This window comes from Phyllostomus discolor, chromosome 6 (assembly GCF_004126475.2).
Source record: "Phyllostomus discolor isolate MPI-MPIP mPhyDis1 chromosome 6, mPhyDis1.pri.v3, whole genome shotgun sequence".
Classification (NCBI taxonomy): domain Eukaryota; kingdom Metazoa; phylum Chordata; class Mammalia; order Chiroptera; family Phyllostomidae; genus Phyllostomus; species Phyllostomus discolor.
Window position 1 is genome coordinate 82,338,763 of NC_040908.2, and position 16,855 is coordinate 82,355,617.

At 40.7% G+C, this 16,855-nt stretch overlaps 1 protein-coding gene across 6 annotated transcripts in view; it reads left to right on the forward strand.

Annotated features, from left to right (window-relative positions):
- The first annotated feature begins 471 nt into the window (after positions 1-471).
- CADM1 (cell adhesion molecule 1) overlaps positions 472-16,855 on the forward strand; it is a 370,159-nt gene continuing 353,775 nt past the window's right edge. For 5 of the 6 annotated variants that reach the window (XM_028514565.2, XM_028514566.2, XM_028514568.2 and 2 more), the window contains exon 1: positions 517-682. In XM_028514565.2, the coding sequence (XP_028370366.1) occupies positions 559-682 (124 nt within the window). In that variant the 5' untranslated portion in view covers positions 517-558. Of the gene's footprint in view, positions 683-16,855 lie in introns of all 6 variants that reach the window. The other variant, XM_028514571.2, reaches the window with a different exon arrangement.

The following is a 16,855-nucleotide window of genomic DNA, read 5'->3' on the forward strand; positions in this document are numbered from 1 at the left end:
CAATCCGGGGACCTTCACTCTCACTCTCCACTCCCGAACAGCCCTCATTTCCCAAAGATCTATTCCTTCGTCGCAAGGTGAGTGACGGAAATTGGCAACATTTGGTTTCAAAACCGTTGGCCTCGGTGTACTGGGCAGGGGAACCTCCAAGGGAGATTCTGTAGTCCTTGGTTTGATATAGTGACTGGTGTAAACATTCTTAATAAAGGTTTACGGGAAGCCAGAACCGCTCCCTGGAGCCTGAGACCCCACGTACCAGGCTCCTGGGAGGAACTCTTTCCTAGATCCCGAGTAAGCGAAAAAGAATTCCAACATAAACATATTTGCATACGCCCCTCCCCCAGGCCCCGCCCCTAGATGGCGCGGGCGCGTCGCCGAGCACCAGAGCCAGGGGGCGGGGTGGGGGAGGAGGGAGTCCACGGAGAGCGGGGTTGGGCTCTCAGCGCTGTGATTGGTTGGTCTGGACTCCGCCTCCAGTGCATGTTATTAGCATCTCATTAGTTTTCCGCTCCGGCTCCAGAGGAAGCCACCGCGGCCAGTCTGAGGCAGGTGCCCGACATGGCGAGTCCTGTGCTGCCGAGCGGATCCCTATGTGCGGCGGCGGCGGCGGCGGTGGCGCCTTCCGGGCTCCGGCTCCGGCTTCTGCTGTTACTCCTCTCCGTCGCGGCACTGGCCCCCACAGGTAGGTGTGAGCACCGACCGGTCGGCCTCCTAAAGCTCCTAAGACACCCCAATAGCCGTAGCCGAGGAGGGGTGGTGGTGGAAACGTTTCCATGACAACCGCTCCCCACTTCCTAAATCTGAAGCGGAGGGAGTGTGGAGAGGAAACTCAGGGCTAAGATGGAAGAGGCTGAGGGGATCGGTCATTCCTTCTTCCCTTGTCCAGCTGGGTGTGCATTAAGTCCTTAGGGATGGCTGCACCCACACCTTTTCTCCCCGGCTTGGCGCGGAGGGAGTGAGATTGGGTGTCGGGGAGGGATAGAGAATTGGGGGGAAGGGGATGGATCGTAGGCACCCCGCACACCATCCAAACTCGCTGTTGTCCCCGTAACTTGCAGGTACTCGCGTCTCTCAGGGATGCCCATTCACCACCACCTCTCCAGTGGGTCCCCCAAGTCTGCGTCCCCGAGGCCCTCGTGCCCCCACCCTCCATGGCTGACTAACAGCCGCCTCCAGCGTGATCCCTCTCTGGTCCATAGGACATCCCCAGACTTGTCTCATCGACCCTTCTCTCCCCGCGCTCTGCCATTCTCCTCTGTTCCCGGAGCTGCGCGTCCCTAGTACTCCCTCCAGCCGTACCAAGTCCCCTCAGCCCCCTCCGCCCTGCTGCGGGTTTCCTTGGCTCTGCTCCAGGCAGGGAAAGTTACTCACCCCGGCCCCGCAGGGGGAGATTGCTGTCGCCGCCTCTGCGGTAGGAGCGGAGAGCCTACAGTCGGCCTGCTCACTGCATCCTGTGCCTCGAGTGGGGACACCTGATTTCCAGTCTGCCCGTCATTTTGGCAACACCGGGGTGTGGGAGTGAGCGTTCGCGGCCTTTGCGGCCAAATGGGACCTTGGGGCCTCTACGCGCTCCCTAGGTGCAGAGCTGTCTTGGGAATTTGCCCAGGGGCGTCTGTGCTCGCCCCGCGCTTTCCCTGAAGACACTGAGCACTCGGCAGGAGCACGCTGTGTGGCTGCCCGATTGCCGGGCGCGTTGGCGCTGTCGAGAAAGAAGAGGGCAGTGTTTGCTTTTGCTAACAAAAGGGAGCTGGAGCTCTTTCCCAGCGGAGAGGCCGGCGGTGCTGCGCCCAGCTTCCCGTTCCCGCCTCCGTCGAGCTCAGCGGTCGCGCGGCGTCCCCGCGACCCTGGCCTCCTGCTGCGGGCTTGGCGCGGGAAGCCCGGACTGGGAGGCTGGAGGCCGCTGGGGGTGGGGGGGTGGAGGGGGTGGGGAGGTGCTGGAGGGAATGCAGCAGGGCTCGGAGACTGCAAAGCCCCTCCTTGCAGCTTCTGAGCTGCAGGATCCACGAGCAACAAGTGGCGGAGGACAGCAGAGCTCAGCCCTCACCTGCAGAGCCCCGGGCCAGTGCCGGCGTAGCGCGGTAGCCACCTTGCCTCTCCCGGAGCGCCTCTCTGCCCGCACTGAGCCTTTTGTTTACACGCTAGAGGACACACAGTTACGTAAACACCGCAGGAGACACGCTGTAGAAAATAGGAATATCTGGGGGTGCTAGCTTTGGATTTGGGGGATGTCGGGTTCGTCGCTTTCTCCCCCAAAACAGGCTTGAAAGGGAGCTCGGCTTGGGGAACATATTGGGAACGTACAGTGGTGGGAATCTGGCAGCAGCTTCAGTTCCTGAGCTGAGGATTTTTTCTTCCGTGCCTGGGTCTGTCTTTCTGGATGTCGTTTATGTGTTTTTCCTCTGTGAATTCTTAATTTATGAGTTACGAGATAATTGGGCTCAGCCGATGCCGGTGTGGTTACAACTTCATTTCGGGTAATGGCTCTGACTGAATGGATTCAATAAAATGTTCCTGAAAAAGATTCTTCGTGTTGCTGCATTGTAAAACGCGCCAGTGTCAGTTAAACGTGAGCTTGAGTAAAGGCTCGGTAACTGGCGCATAATAGAGGCAACAATAGACTTGTACTGGCTGCAAAAAAAGGGGAGGGGGGAAAAGCGCTGGTCGGGGATCTTGCCTTTAGACTAAAAAATGGGAGCCGTGCAGTGCCGCTTGGCAGCAAAGTAGGATTAGATTATTCCTCCTCTGTCAAGCCTACTCATTGAAGGCACCAAGTAATAACAACAGCACTATATTTGTAACTATATCGTGTTAGAAAGAAGTTGCCTTCCCAGCGAGGGATATGTTCTGACTTAGAAAGGAGTGGTCTGGAACTCAACTGTGTGAGTCAAAGCTACAAGAAAATTCTGTTGCCAGTTACCATGGAAGCAGCTTCTTGCTCTTGTGTATATCCCTGTTTGTATTCTGGTTATCAGATTGTGTTCAAATTAGAAAGTAATTGGGTTTGATGTGTAGTGAGGGGGTTAGATGATTTTCTTCAAATCTTTTTTTCCCCCCTTTGGGGGGTGTGTGTGTGTGTGTGAGAGAGAGAGAGAGAGAGAGAGAGAGAGAGAGAGAGAGAGAGAGAGAGAGAGATCAGTTTGAAAAAGGGTCTTGCAAGCCCTTTAGGTCCTAGACTACCAGAGTAGATTTCAGGTGGGAACTGGTGACTTTTCTTCTGTAGTCCTCGTAGTTTAAGCTTTCTCAGAGGCCTCCAGTTCCCACTCCCAGGGTTAGAGAAACCTGTTGGAGCTGTCTTCTAACTTCATTAGGTTTGTTTCATTTATGTCCTTGCTGGGATAGCGATCTAAGGCCCTGGTCCTGGTTATGTCTTCCCCCGGAACTGAATCCATCCATTCCCTGGAGAAAATCGCCTGGCCCTCCTAGGAGATTTGGATGGAGTGGTGTTTGGATGGAATGGATGTTAATGAAATGCAGCTAAAATGGGGTTTTCTAAGCTCCAGAGTAAATCACGTTGTTATGTTTTAGGTGCATGCATGATGTTGTTTCCTATCCCCCCCCCCTTTCCCCAGGACCTGTGGTTGGTTACCCACCTCTTACCTTTTTCAGCTTTACAGAGGGTGTCTGATGGGTGGGGGTTTGTGGTGGTGCTGGGAAGCCCGAAGGCTTAGTTTTTCTTGTTGTGGCCTGTTGGGGCTTCAATACCAGGGGTAGGGACTTTACAAAAGTGCTGCCCTGCTATTGTTGCCTTTCGTTGCATCACATTGAATAGCCGCAGGAGGGACTTGCACTTGTCTGTGATAGCTTTGATAAAATATCCCTCATTAATGCCACTTTATATTTGCAGTGTGTCACTGGAGAAGCACAAGGCTTCATTTAGTGACTTGTGTGACGAGACAAGCTTGCATTATTTGCCGGGGACATTTTGGAGGAACAAGAGACCCATTGAGCAATCTTTTGAAATGAACAAATACGGAAAAAAGGGGGGAATAAAAGAGGAGGCAGTTCTCTGGAACAAAGAGCTTTATTCATATGGATGTTGTACATGCTTCATCCAGTTTTCTCCAATGACCCTCCTGGAAAAGGGGAGTAGGACCTGAAAGAAGCCAACAGACAGGACACTTTCCCATCCTCTCTCACTTCCTGACTTCATATTCTTATCTGAGTTCGTCATCAACTCCCTGACTGTTCATCTTGCTCCATTCCCTGTAAAACCTTAGAAGGTAACAGGTTCCTGGGTCTAAAACGGAGATTTTGAAATCCTTTCTCCCAGTTCTGAATTTCAACAGAAGAGAATGTTAGCTACCTGTTGAGATTGATGGTCGTTGGAGGATATATTGGTTGAAGGGAAAGAGATGTCACCTATCTATGACATGTGTCAGGAAGTGGTTGATAGCGGATGTCAGATTGGAAAGGTGCCTTGCAATTATAATATTAGCCTGACTATTTATATTCAGAGACATGCTGTGAAAACCAAAATTCAAAATTTCCATTGTCATTAATGGAGCTCTTGAAGTTTTTTAGTGACTTTTGTCCACACTTGCTACATTTGGCCTCATGTATACCTGAATTCTTATTATCCTTTGGCCTATGTTGCAAATGATTTTCAGCCTTTAAAATATTGATAATATTGCTGTGAATATAAACCGTCTTATTTTTTTGGGTTTCTGCATGTGGCATTTTAATGCCTAATCAGCCACTTAGAATTTACATTAAAAATTGTTTGTGTGTGTGTGTGTGTGTTTAACAAAAGGCCCATTTGTACATGGGTGACCTTTTTAAATTGGGCCAAAATTAATCAATGCTATGATTTGAGGAAATTTACCAGCATATGAAGAAAATTTATAAGAAATAAATCCAAAGGATTCTGTCTCTTTCTTGGGAAGAATAGTACTGACCATTATGCTGGGCATTTTTAACTGAAAAATCCAGCGCAGAAAGGAGAAATAACATAGCGACATCTGTTGCAGAATTGGAAATTTGCTGCTTTGAGTTGGAAGCAATTAGTACCATATAAACACCTAATGGTATCAGTTATTGTATGTATGTGTGTGTATACTCATACAAATATGTATATACACACATATATACATATATGCACACAAAGGAACTCACCCAATACAATATTCATATACACATTTAAATAGTATTTCATAGAAAATGTGTCATTTTAGCACCAAAGCTTTTTTTTCTTAATATTACCTGTTGAGGAATTTGAGAGTCTAATAATCATCATGGTATTTTTGAAAGGGGAAGGACATTATTAGAAATCATCTGGTGAAATCCTTTTATTTTGTAGTGAGGCAGTTAAAGCCCAGAGGGGGAAAGACCTTGCTTACCACTGAACTGAGACTGTTATCTATGCATCCTAGATGCCGCAGAGCAGGTCCAGGTCCCTTGATGTCCAGCTAGTGAACCATCTCATCCACCTCCCAGCAGGGATTCCCAGTGAGGGATATGGATCATGGGTAGACAATATCTTGGCTAGAAATAGTTTGTACTCTGAAGGCAGAAAGATTAATTGCTGTTTTAAGTAATAAACCTATGGATCAGAGGAGTGACCTCTGGAAAGAAAGGACCAGTTCTGGTAAGGTTGTCTTTGGTGTTGACAAATGATTCTGAAACCTCTGGACTTTATTAGGCAGCCACAACGTGAACACCATCCGAAGCACTTTCATAAGGGAGAGCTTGGGATTTATGTTGCTGTAATAAGTCAAGTGCATGAAAACTAGGTTTCCGAATCCTCAGTTTTAGGTTTTTAAGCTTTTGACTTGCCTTTTCAAGGGTTAATATTAACAATAGAACTTTTTCCACATAACTAAGGAAAAAAGGGAAGGACCTTAAGTCAAGAACAAGAACACACCTTGATTTTTTTACCAGGTACTAGTTCCTTTTTATTAAGCAGAGGAAAAACTGAGTATAATTTGTTTCTTTTTAAAGAAAAAATTGATTTATTTTTGCAAGTTGAAAATAGCCACTACTTTTTACATTGAACATATTTTCTTTATTTTCCATTTTATTATGAAAATTTTCAAATATATACAAAAGCAGAAGGAACGCTGTAATTAACCCTGTATGCAAATCACCCAGTTCAGTAATTATCCGCCCTTGGTCAAACCATTCTCTGTACGTTTCCTCTCTTCCCAGATTATTTCAAGTTAATTCTGGATATCCTATTATTTCTTCTGTAATTTACTTTAGAATGAGTATCTGTAAAATACAGTCCCCCTTTTCCAATGATCTCATAATCACAGTAACATTAGTTGAATATACATCTCCCCAGCTGGTGTACAGAATTTTTGCCCTTCCCTTGCTTTACTGAGGCGGAAAGAGAGAAGGCTTGTTATGGTGGATAAGGCTGAGGCAGACCAGAGAAACCAGTTTGATTACTGCCTGTACTGAGGAGATCTTTTCTCGCGGTTTGGTTTATTTTGAGGAAGGTTTTGTTTGGATCGGATAAGATGAGTTTTATTGTTGTGTAAATATGGTTGTGTAAATATGCAGTAATTGTAGATAATCCATCAACTGCGGTGTGCTATGAAAAGCACCCATGGCTAGATTGCATTTCCAGTTGTTCTCATAATGAATACTCTCCATCTGAGGACCTCTGTAGGATGGCTGAGACAGATAACCTCATTTATATATTTATCTTTAAATACCTCCCTGATATATAAATGCCTATGCATTTTTTGAATACAAGGACTAAAAAAAAAAATCTTTTCTCATTTCTAACTGGCTTAGTGCTAATTTCAGCCTGTATTCTGTAACTGAAGTGACCACAAAATGCCTTCTGCACTGTGGAAAACCCATACAACAAGCTGTGAGTATTTGGGCCTTATTTTTGTAGAATGGGGGTGTGGGGTAGGGAGAGAAAGGTTGCTATTTTTACTTCTTAATATTTGCCCCATTGATTTAAAATATGAATTTTTAATTTTAGCTAGAAATGTTGGAATGCTTCTCTGTTAATTTCGGAACTTCTGTGTTTTTTTTGGAAAATAGGTTGGTTCTATTTTCCAAGGTTCGTGAAATGTGAGGCTTTGTGTGTGTGTGTTTTAAGAGGTTCTTTCTCAGATGTATTTCATGTGGACTACAAACCTGAAGCATCTGGTTTTTTGGTTTCCAGCCAAACAAACAATAACACATGAGATAGTTTTGAGGGGTCTGAGCAGCCCTCGACTGGGAAAACCCGCTTCCTACTCCCTGCTGCAGAGCGGGCCAAGGCACAGGAAATGCACAAAGGAATGCTACCGTCAAGGTTGGGGCACACCACCAAAACTGAATAAACAGCCTTTGTTTGGAAGCCATCAATGAAGGAAGGAACCCACTGGAATGTTTGTAATTATAAGTGGCACCTCCTTGTTTAAATTTCAGAAGCCACAGTTTCTTTTTCAGAGATTTAAATCACAGGTTCTAGCTAGCAACTGCTGTTGTGGTTAATGGGCAGTTTCTCTTTGAAGATCTTCCAGTGCTGGATCTCAAAAGCTTTGGTGCAGTTGGCCTTGAACTAAGGTTAGAAGAAAAGGAGATGGAGGTATTTATATACATGTGTGCAGCAAAAGTGATGTGTGGCCTTTGTTATTACTTAAAAGAGAAACTGGGCAGTAAGTTTGAGAGAAAATCTGTTATGGCTGACAGGTGCCTTGAATCCTCTAAGAGAGTTGTGGGTGGGAAAATTTTTTTCTGTTAGTAGACGTTTTACTGGAATATAGTCGTTTGACTGAGCATTTTGATCTAGATGTTTAAGAAATGTTAAATAGGCTTGAAATGAAAGTGCCGTGATATGTATTTAAATGCTACTCAGTGTTTGAAGCTGATATTCCAGTGACATGGACTTTTAAAAATGCCTAGAATAAGTATCTTGCTCTTGGCAGTCTTCCTTGGTAAAGTAGGTGCTCTAATTCCTCTTCAGCTATCCAGCACTGGACTGCAATGTTAAGTTGGAATTAAATTATTAGCTTCTGGAGAAGACAGGGAGGAATCTGCCTAAAAACAAAGGGTTTGGCTGCCCCATATTTCCCATTGTCTGTACCGTATCTCCACGTGGCTAGGATTAACCTAAAAGCTAACATGTCAAAAACTGAACTCTTCATCTTTTTCTGTCATAGGTGTCAACTTTTCTCAAAGTCTATATTATTGCATATGACACCATCAGCACCTTGGTCTCTAAGGCCCCTAAATTTGGAGGTTTTTTCCCTCCTTAACTTTCACTCTTGGATTGAAATAAAATGGGCTGATTGTTTCTCCACAACCTCTCTTTAGAAGCTTTGACATCTCTTTCCTCGCCAAATCATGTATTACTAACAGAAGCTTCTTTAGCTAATTCTCCTGATCCAGCCACTGCTAGTCAGAATATATCTACCTACCACAGTTCAGATTCTTTTCTGGACAGGATTATGACACCTTCCTTTCAGAAAACCTAATCTCAAATTCTTACTTCTTGCTGCACACTCTTTTGTCTTTACATTATTTCTTTCTTGATTGCTGTCTCACTCCATCTCTAATTGTCCTCATTTCTTATTACTTTTTAGCCCAATTCTGATGGGACTGGAAGACTGATGATTCTGCAGTGAACCGGAGGAGAAAAGTAGTTCCACTGATCAGTCTTCAGTTGGTTGCCTTTGCATAAAACTGCTTTCTTATCTGTTTTGGATTATTGGTGTAGGACAACTGATTTACTTTGCCTACCTTGAGAATAAACATCTCCCCTTGGCATCTTTCAGTTTAACTAATACATCCTTATGTAAAATATACTCCTAACAGACATTTCTTTTCCTGCTTTGCAGGTATATGTGTATGTGTGTGTGTATTTCTTTACAGTAAGCCAAAGTGTATAGATGTTATTCTGGCTATTACTTTACTGAAGATTTTAAACTTTAGAGCGCTGAAAGTGTGTTATGCCTTTTTGGTGGTATGTGTTTGAATAAGGGCAAATTACAAACTGTCAAGCAGGACTTTCAGACAAAAAGGTAAGTCTTTTTTGAGTAGAAAGACTTCAGAAGGGTCAGCATCAGAGGGCCTCATCTGGAGCTGATGAGTTGCCATAAATGAGATCAGCCACTCTGAAGATGATCCAAAATATGAACCACCTTAAAAAAGTGGCTAGTGCACATCTTTGCTATGTTGAGTTACTAAGAAGTGGGGAGCCAGAAGGGAAGTGTGCTATAACTCAGGCCTTTATTACAAGCCAGTGTTTTAAATAGTTGGGCCTTTGGGAGCAGTGCTGCCTAGCTAAACACAGTTGTCTCCAGCATCATGGCAGGTCACGTTTTAGTTGATAACATTGTGGGTGAATTGTCCCTGGCTTAAAAAACAAAAGAAATCTTTGTTTCTCAGTCTAATTGCTAAACTTGTTATCTTAATGATCTTTTCAAAGCCTTTATCTGGTAATAATACCTGCCATGGTGGTTCATGCCTTATTATTTTTTTTGTCTGGGTCCTTCCTCTGCATAGCTCAGGTTTTGCTAGTAGAAGGTTATGCAGCATGATCATTCAGTGATATGAAAAGTTGATTATCATGGAGCATTTTGGGACAGTCTTGGGGAAAAGAGTGTGTGTTAAATGTGGTATGTGTTTGGCTTTTTGCTGAATACACCTGTGGTAAACCAAGCCACCCAGACCTCCATACAAGTCATCAGCTTGATTGTCTCTTCTGAATAGGAAAGGAGCATTGCTTCATTTCTCTTGCAGAAACCCTTACTTACACAGTGAAAACTGCAAAGATAGGGAGAAAAAAAGTTAATTGAGTACTAAATTACTGCTCAAATGGTTTTATATCTTAAAAGGTTCAAATAGAGATTAGCTTAAATGACACTGAACTTCACTTTTCTTGTGCATATCTTACAAGCACCCATCGTTGTTGAGGAGACCTCTATTTCCTTTCTTTTAGTTTGGTTAGTAATCACATGAATGTTAGTCGCTGTTCGTTTCCCTTTTCTGAAGTGAATCTCTCCATCTCTGGGCCAAGTTGGCCAGCAGAGTACCCAGTTTAGGTTACAGAATGATGAAATCTAGTGCTTTACTGATGAGTTAGAAAGAGCAAAACAATCTGCCTTACAGGGTGTTAAAAATAAAATAAGATCATAAATATGAACATAACTTGAAAAGGAACTTTCATATATATATATGTAAATATATGGCTTTTATTAAATATATATAAATATATGGCTTTTATTAAAATAGCCACTACTTAGTAATGGGGATTATATTTCTGGCAGCTACTAATCACATTTGTAAATCCGTCACATGTTTGGGAGTACTGAAACATAAATATCATGCTGATAGGATTAGTTCAAGATGTACTCAACTGTCTCTAAGGTGAAACTGAAGAAAACCTGGAGTTAAATTTTTTTGGTAAGTGAATGGAATCACCTAGTACCTTGGAGGAACTGGCAGTGATTATAATCTCAAATTTCTGGGCCTTTTAACACAGAGAGGACTATATTATTTTACCTAGGCTCTTATACTTTAATACACTATATTTAAATAAAGAATTTGTATTTCTGTAGCTAATCTATAAGGCACTTGGTAGAAAAATAAGAATATAAAAATGATTTTTAAATTGAGTATCAGACTCATTGATGGAGAGCAGGATGACAGCTGGCAGGGGAGGGAAGGTTTTGGGGGTGGAGGGATTACGCACGCAAATGGACATGGATGGCTGTGGTGAGTGTTGGGGGGAGGGGAGCATATGGTGACTAAATGGTAATGGAAGAAAATGCAATAAAGATTAAATTTTAAAAATAATGAATTCAGTATCTGCTTTTATACCAGGCACTATGTTAGGTGCATTCATAGTTGAGTTGGTTGATCTCTGTCTTCCAGAAGTTTATATTTTATTTTTTTCAACTTTTATTTTGAAAAATTTCAAAACCACAGGAAGTTTGAAAGTACAATGAATGCTTGTAAATGCCTTCCCTAGATTCATCAACTGATAAACATTTTGCCTATATGCTTTATCTGTAGCTCTCTAAATAATGTGGACAATGATACCTTTTTTCCTGAAACACATGAATGCAAGTTGAAGAACGCACAGTTGACACTTCAGCTTATAACTCCTGAGAATAAGGACATGTACCTGCACAACCTCAGTACTATTACTACATTTAAGAAATGTATCATTCACTTAATATCTAATATCTGGTCCATATTCAAATTTCCCTAGCTGTCCCAGTAAAATTCTTTGTTTCCTTGTCTTCCCTACTCTGGAATTTGTCAGATATCAGATATTTGATTTGGTTTTCATGTCTCTTTCTTAATCTAGAACTGTTGCCTTCCTTGGTACCTTTTCTCTTGAGGCACTGACATTTTGATGAGTTCAGGCCTGCTATTTGATAGAACATCCCATAGTTCTACAGATCATTTGATTATTTTCTCATGATTCGACTCAGATTATGATCGTAGGCAAGAACACTGCATAGCTCACACTGGCACTTTCGTAAAGAATCACATCAAAAAGGACATAATATCAGTTCGTCATATTATTGGTGATGGTAAGTTTGATCCCTTGGTTAACGATATAAATTTAGTCACTTAGTTTAGGTGGATTTACAGATTTTTCTATTTATGTTTCTTTGTAATTGATAAGTAATTTGTAGGAAATTTTGAGACTGAAGACCCTGTTCACTAATAACACTTCACATAGCATTTTTAGCAGCACTGATATATCTTGTTGGAATCAAATATTATACTGGTGGTAACAAAATTCTGATTTTTTAAATTCTGTCATTCTCCTGTATTGGATAGAGGTAATCCTGCTTAAAGAAGAGCTTGCCTTTCCTCCTTTTCGCCTTTTTTTTTTAATCACAAAGAACTCATAGGTTAAAGAAATTTAGTGTGATTATATTTCATTATGGTCAAATTTGGCGAGTGAGAGCCTCTCTAGTCTGGCTCTGTATCCTTTTGATATATATTTGTTAATTTTTAAGAACTTTCTTGTTTTATGTCACAAGAAGATATCTAAGCTCACATTGTATTTTCTTAGCCCCAGGCCTGGAATCAGCTATTTCTCCAAGATGTCCTGGTTTCTTTTAGTGTTTAAATCCGAAGAAGTATGCTCACTGTTATTGACTTTTCTTTGTTTCAGTGGACAAAACTAGGGTTATGCCTATAACACACATATGCATATATACACATATATACACATATGATATATATATTTATTTTTATATACATTTATATATTTTTTCTTTATATTTATTCATTTAAATTATGAATTTGTACTGTTGCTTTCGATTCTAGTCTAACACCCCAAGGTTTGCTCTTTCCTTTTTTCTATTCCTTATTTGTATCTTTCTTCTCCCATGGTGAGAACCTTGTTTCCCAGCCACACCAATGTGTTATAGTTAATACAAAATAGTTTTGGAATTAATCCACTGAGACCACTGCAGACAAAAAACCTGCCAAGTAAAGCTCAAACTCTTTTGCCTTTTTTTTTGCCTTTAAAAGATTCCACTGAGGGTAGAGAGAGTATTGTGTTCCTAAGTTCACAAATAACAAGGTTCAAAAATCAAAACTATATAAAGAAGTCTCACTTCCCATACTTTTGGCCTATTCTCATCCATCTTGCTATTGTAGTCAATTTCATTCCTTTTTCACATATCCTTTCTATGTGTCTTTTTGAAAAATAATAGTATTTTTTTTCATACATGCCACAAGCTGTGTTAAGATATGTTTATACTCTCTCTCTCTATTTGATGAATCTTGGGTTCTCATTTGTTTTGATGAATTGCCCCCATCTGCCTTTATTTCACTTTAGAAGCCTTCTTTTAGAAAACTATCTTCATATCTCTTCCATTTCATTCTTCCAAGGTAATAGTTTTCTTTGGGCAGTTGGAAGAATTATGTATCAATTTTTTCATTTAATTCACTGAACTACTTAGATAAAAGTAGGGACTGCTCCTTTCCATATAATGCAGTGTGTGTCTCTGATGTTTAGTAATGATGCCTTATTTTGTTTCTCATCATTTTTCCCCTTCTCCTCATCCACTAAATTGGCAAATCTGTTTCCCAAGATGCACTGCCCCAATTTTCCCACACTTTTTAAAGTGCTGGTATACTTATACAGCCTTTTGCATCTAAACCTCAAACTATGTTCTAAAACTGTCTATTGGACATTTCAGTCCGGATGTTCCCTCAAATAATATTACTGACAAAGCAACTGTCATTTATTTAGTGTCTTCATTCATGATCTTACTTAATTCCCACTGTTACCCTATGAGTAGTTGCCCTTCTTGCTTCATTTTACAGATGAGGAAGTTGAAAGTATGATAAATCCCTCATCCAAGAGACACAAATAATAGCCAGAGCTATTTTCAAAACCTATAGTTTTAAACACTTTACTATATTTCCCTGAAATTCAAGATGTCTAAAACTGAACTGAAAATCATTTCTCCCCAAACCTCCCTCTATTTTGCATTTATTATCAAGGAGAAGGGTACCATCACTGACCCAATGAGTTAAATATATCTAGGAGACATTTTAGAGTCTTTCCTCCTTTGGTATCCTTTACCCCTCTTTTAAAGTCCTGTCTGTTTCTTGCCTTCACTCCTGTGCCTTCACCATCACTGTTTTAGTTTATCCTTATTCTCATTTTACAGATGATGAAATATTTAAATTGATGTAAAAGCCCCTTAATTGGTCTGTTTAACTCTGGTTTCATCCCTTGTAATGCATCTTTACTACTGCTTCTAGACAGATCTTTCTAAAATACTCATTAGATTGTCACTTTCTTGCTTAAAATACATGTTTCCTTGGTACCTGAAAGATGAAGCTTGCACTGTTTCAACATGGCCTACGGTGCCTTTCTTCACCTGACTTGTCTTCCTCTCAAGCTCATCTCTGGCCATCTATACCCACTTTAGGACTTGCTTTAGGTGCTACACACTGGGTTCTTTACCAAAGTGTGCTGCATAGCCATGCTGTCACAGGCCTCTGGGCTTTTATATGTTAACACCTCCTCCTGAAATACCCTTATCTATGTGGCTGACTTCTACATGTCTTTTGGGATCCAGCTCAAGCAATGATTTTGCAAAGAAACTTCCATGATTTTTCAGGTTGGTAGGTGCCTTTTATTTATTCCTCTCTTGTATACTTCCCTAGGGCTTTTCCTGACTTACTTTCTTCCTTCCTGTCAAGCATCCTTCTCTGAATTGCCCCCAAATTCCTTCTGTATACTTGTGCATTTTATAGTTGTCTAACTTGTTTTCACCAACAGAAATGTCCCACCTTCTGGTCTTCCATGTCAGCATGTTTAAATGCTATGCATACATAAAGGCCCCGGGTCTGGTGTTTCTTTTTCAACTCCTGTCTCATTGCTGGCCTGAATGTAATGTTTTCCTTTCAGTTTTCATTACAATTTCCCTAGCCATTCCATGACATTTATACTAGTCTTCAGGATAGGTAGTCTTTCTATAGGAGGGATTGTTATTCTCTTTGTTTCCTTAACAACAGAGAGCACAATGCCCTATATAGTATGTGCTCAATAAGCATTTGTTGAAGCAATGAATGAAATGGAAATTAGGTATTCATCACCATTAAATAATTTCTAGCCTTTTCAGCATAAATATGAACAGAGAACATAATATTAATTCAGCCTTAAAGACGAGTGTAAAAGTGAATCACTCAATATTGTTTATTCACTCACCATTTTCCTGTTACACAGTCTGACTTTAAATATGTATGAGGTCTCACCTTTTTCATGTGTTATGAATCCTGGTAGTTGGGGTATAGAATTTGAACTGGGTTTTTGTGTTTATGAATTTATGTAGTGGTTTTCTCTATCAATTTTTAGAACTATAATTCTTTGTAGAAGTTGTTTATTTTCTCATTTTACATGAAGAGCTATTAACATGCCCGAATTTTTAATAGCCTAAAGGATTTCTAGTGTGTTTGTTCATATTTGGTTGTTGGGCAATCACTGGAGAGATTTTAGACCACCAGCCCATGTGAGAAAACGTGTTGCCATTTATTTAATAACTCTACAGTCCAGGAGTGGCTGGACTTGGAGTCATTGCTAAGGCCATATTGGCACTTTAGAGCTGAAGCAACAAACCAAGAAATGTCTCTGAGGCAATGTGCTCCTCTCCATCTGAGTTTTCACGAGAATCTTTACTTAAAACTGAGATATGTTCTCAGGAGAGGCATGGTGAACATAGGGAAGTTTAAACCCTAGGGTAACTGTTTTCCTGTGTGGTAATTAAGAAAAATGTAGAGTCAGTGGCTACAAGATCAAAAAAATAAATCATAGTAGTTGGATCAAACATGAGGGATGGCTTGTGGCTGTCTTAAAAAAATGAGATAGGTAAGGCAGTCTGTTTTGTGGGGATACTTCCACTATTTGTGTGACTAGTTGGTGCTCAGTAAAACTGGCAAAATTAAGCTTTTGAAGTTAATTGCTTACCAACAATCTTACCTCCCAATGAAAGATGGGAGAAATTTTATGTGCAGGCAGAGGGAGAGAGTTAATATTACCTCTTAATTTAGGAGAAGTTTGGAGTTTATTCTTTCCTGTGCATGTAGAGGTGGGACCCACTCTAACCAGAGTTTATTGCTGTAATATATATTTTTAAGATTTTATTTATTTACTTTTAGAGAGGGAAGGGAGGGAGAAAAAGAGAGAAACCTCAATGTGAGGTTGCTGGGGGCCGTGGCCTGCAACCCAGGCATGTGCCCTGATTGGGATTGAACTGTTGCTATAATATTTTAAAAATGCATTAATGACACTGATATAGCCGTGATCTTGTAAAGGTGTTTTTTTTTTTTGAGGGGGGTAGGGTTGGCCAGCCTTTTTCTCACTGTCCTAAGTGATGTCTGTTCAGTAACTCTCACTTCATGATAGTACTGGGAGGGGGAGGAAGACCTATCATAGCTTGTTTTTTATGGCTTATTTCTAAAGTGTTCCCTTCATATTCCCATCCACCTACTTAGAATTCTCTTTTCCTTGCCTAAGGCATGCATCCAGCCTGGACTGTGTTTGGTGCCCTTAAATGCTTTGAATTATGGAGAATCGTACCATTTTATCACAGCTTCCTTGTAGCCTTATAGCTCTGTGTTGTCTTACACAGCTTGCACTTCTTAGGCACTGTGTGTGAATTATTGCAATTAGTTGAAGTTTTGAGTGGGATGACATATCTTCCATGTACTATTTCCCTTTGTTGGTCGATTTTTTTTTAGGGGGGTTGCCTTCTTAAGAAGTCCTTGAAGTTAGAGGCATTAAAGTCTTTCTAACAAAATCTTGGTAAATATATCTTTATCTGTGTATCCTGCTGTCAGTAAATGATTTGTTAATGATATTCAAGAAAAATTATATTGTTGAAACATAAGGTTTGTCAGTTTGTTAATGTATAGGGTATGATTGATATTCCCCAAGAAAGAGAAGAGATTAGTTAATCAATTTCTTCTAGAATTAGGTAGGTAATGTTTCAAGCATCCTATTTAAAAACAATTGCTTCTAGGTCCCGTTGGCAGGATTGCTTATTTCATTATTCTGGTCATTTGCATGAAAACAATTTTATGATTATTTAAATAACCATCCATTCAGTTTTCCTTTCCTCTTAAAATGTTATTTGTCAAGTATTACACTCCTTTCATGCAGTAGCATGAATCAGGCCTAGAAAGTTAGAATTTTAGTTAAGTAGTAACAGAACTTTTCTTCACCTTTTTAACTAAAAATATCTCCCATTATATATTAATTTATGATTATGTCTCTTTAGTCTTATTTCATAAAGTGAATGCATAAAGAGTTACACTTAATAGAATAGTTTTCAAGGTGTTAGGATTTTTTTAAAGATAGAGTCATTGCCTTGAAGATTTTGCAATTTTCATGAACTGAAGGAGCAAGAAAAGGATAAACTTACAAAAA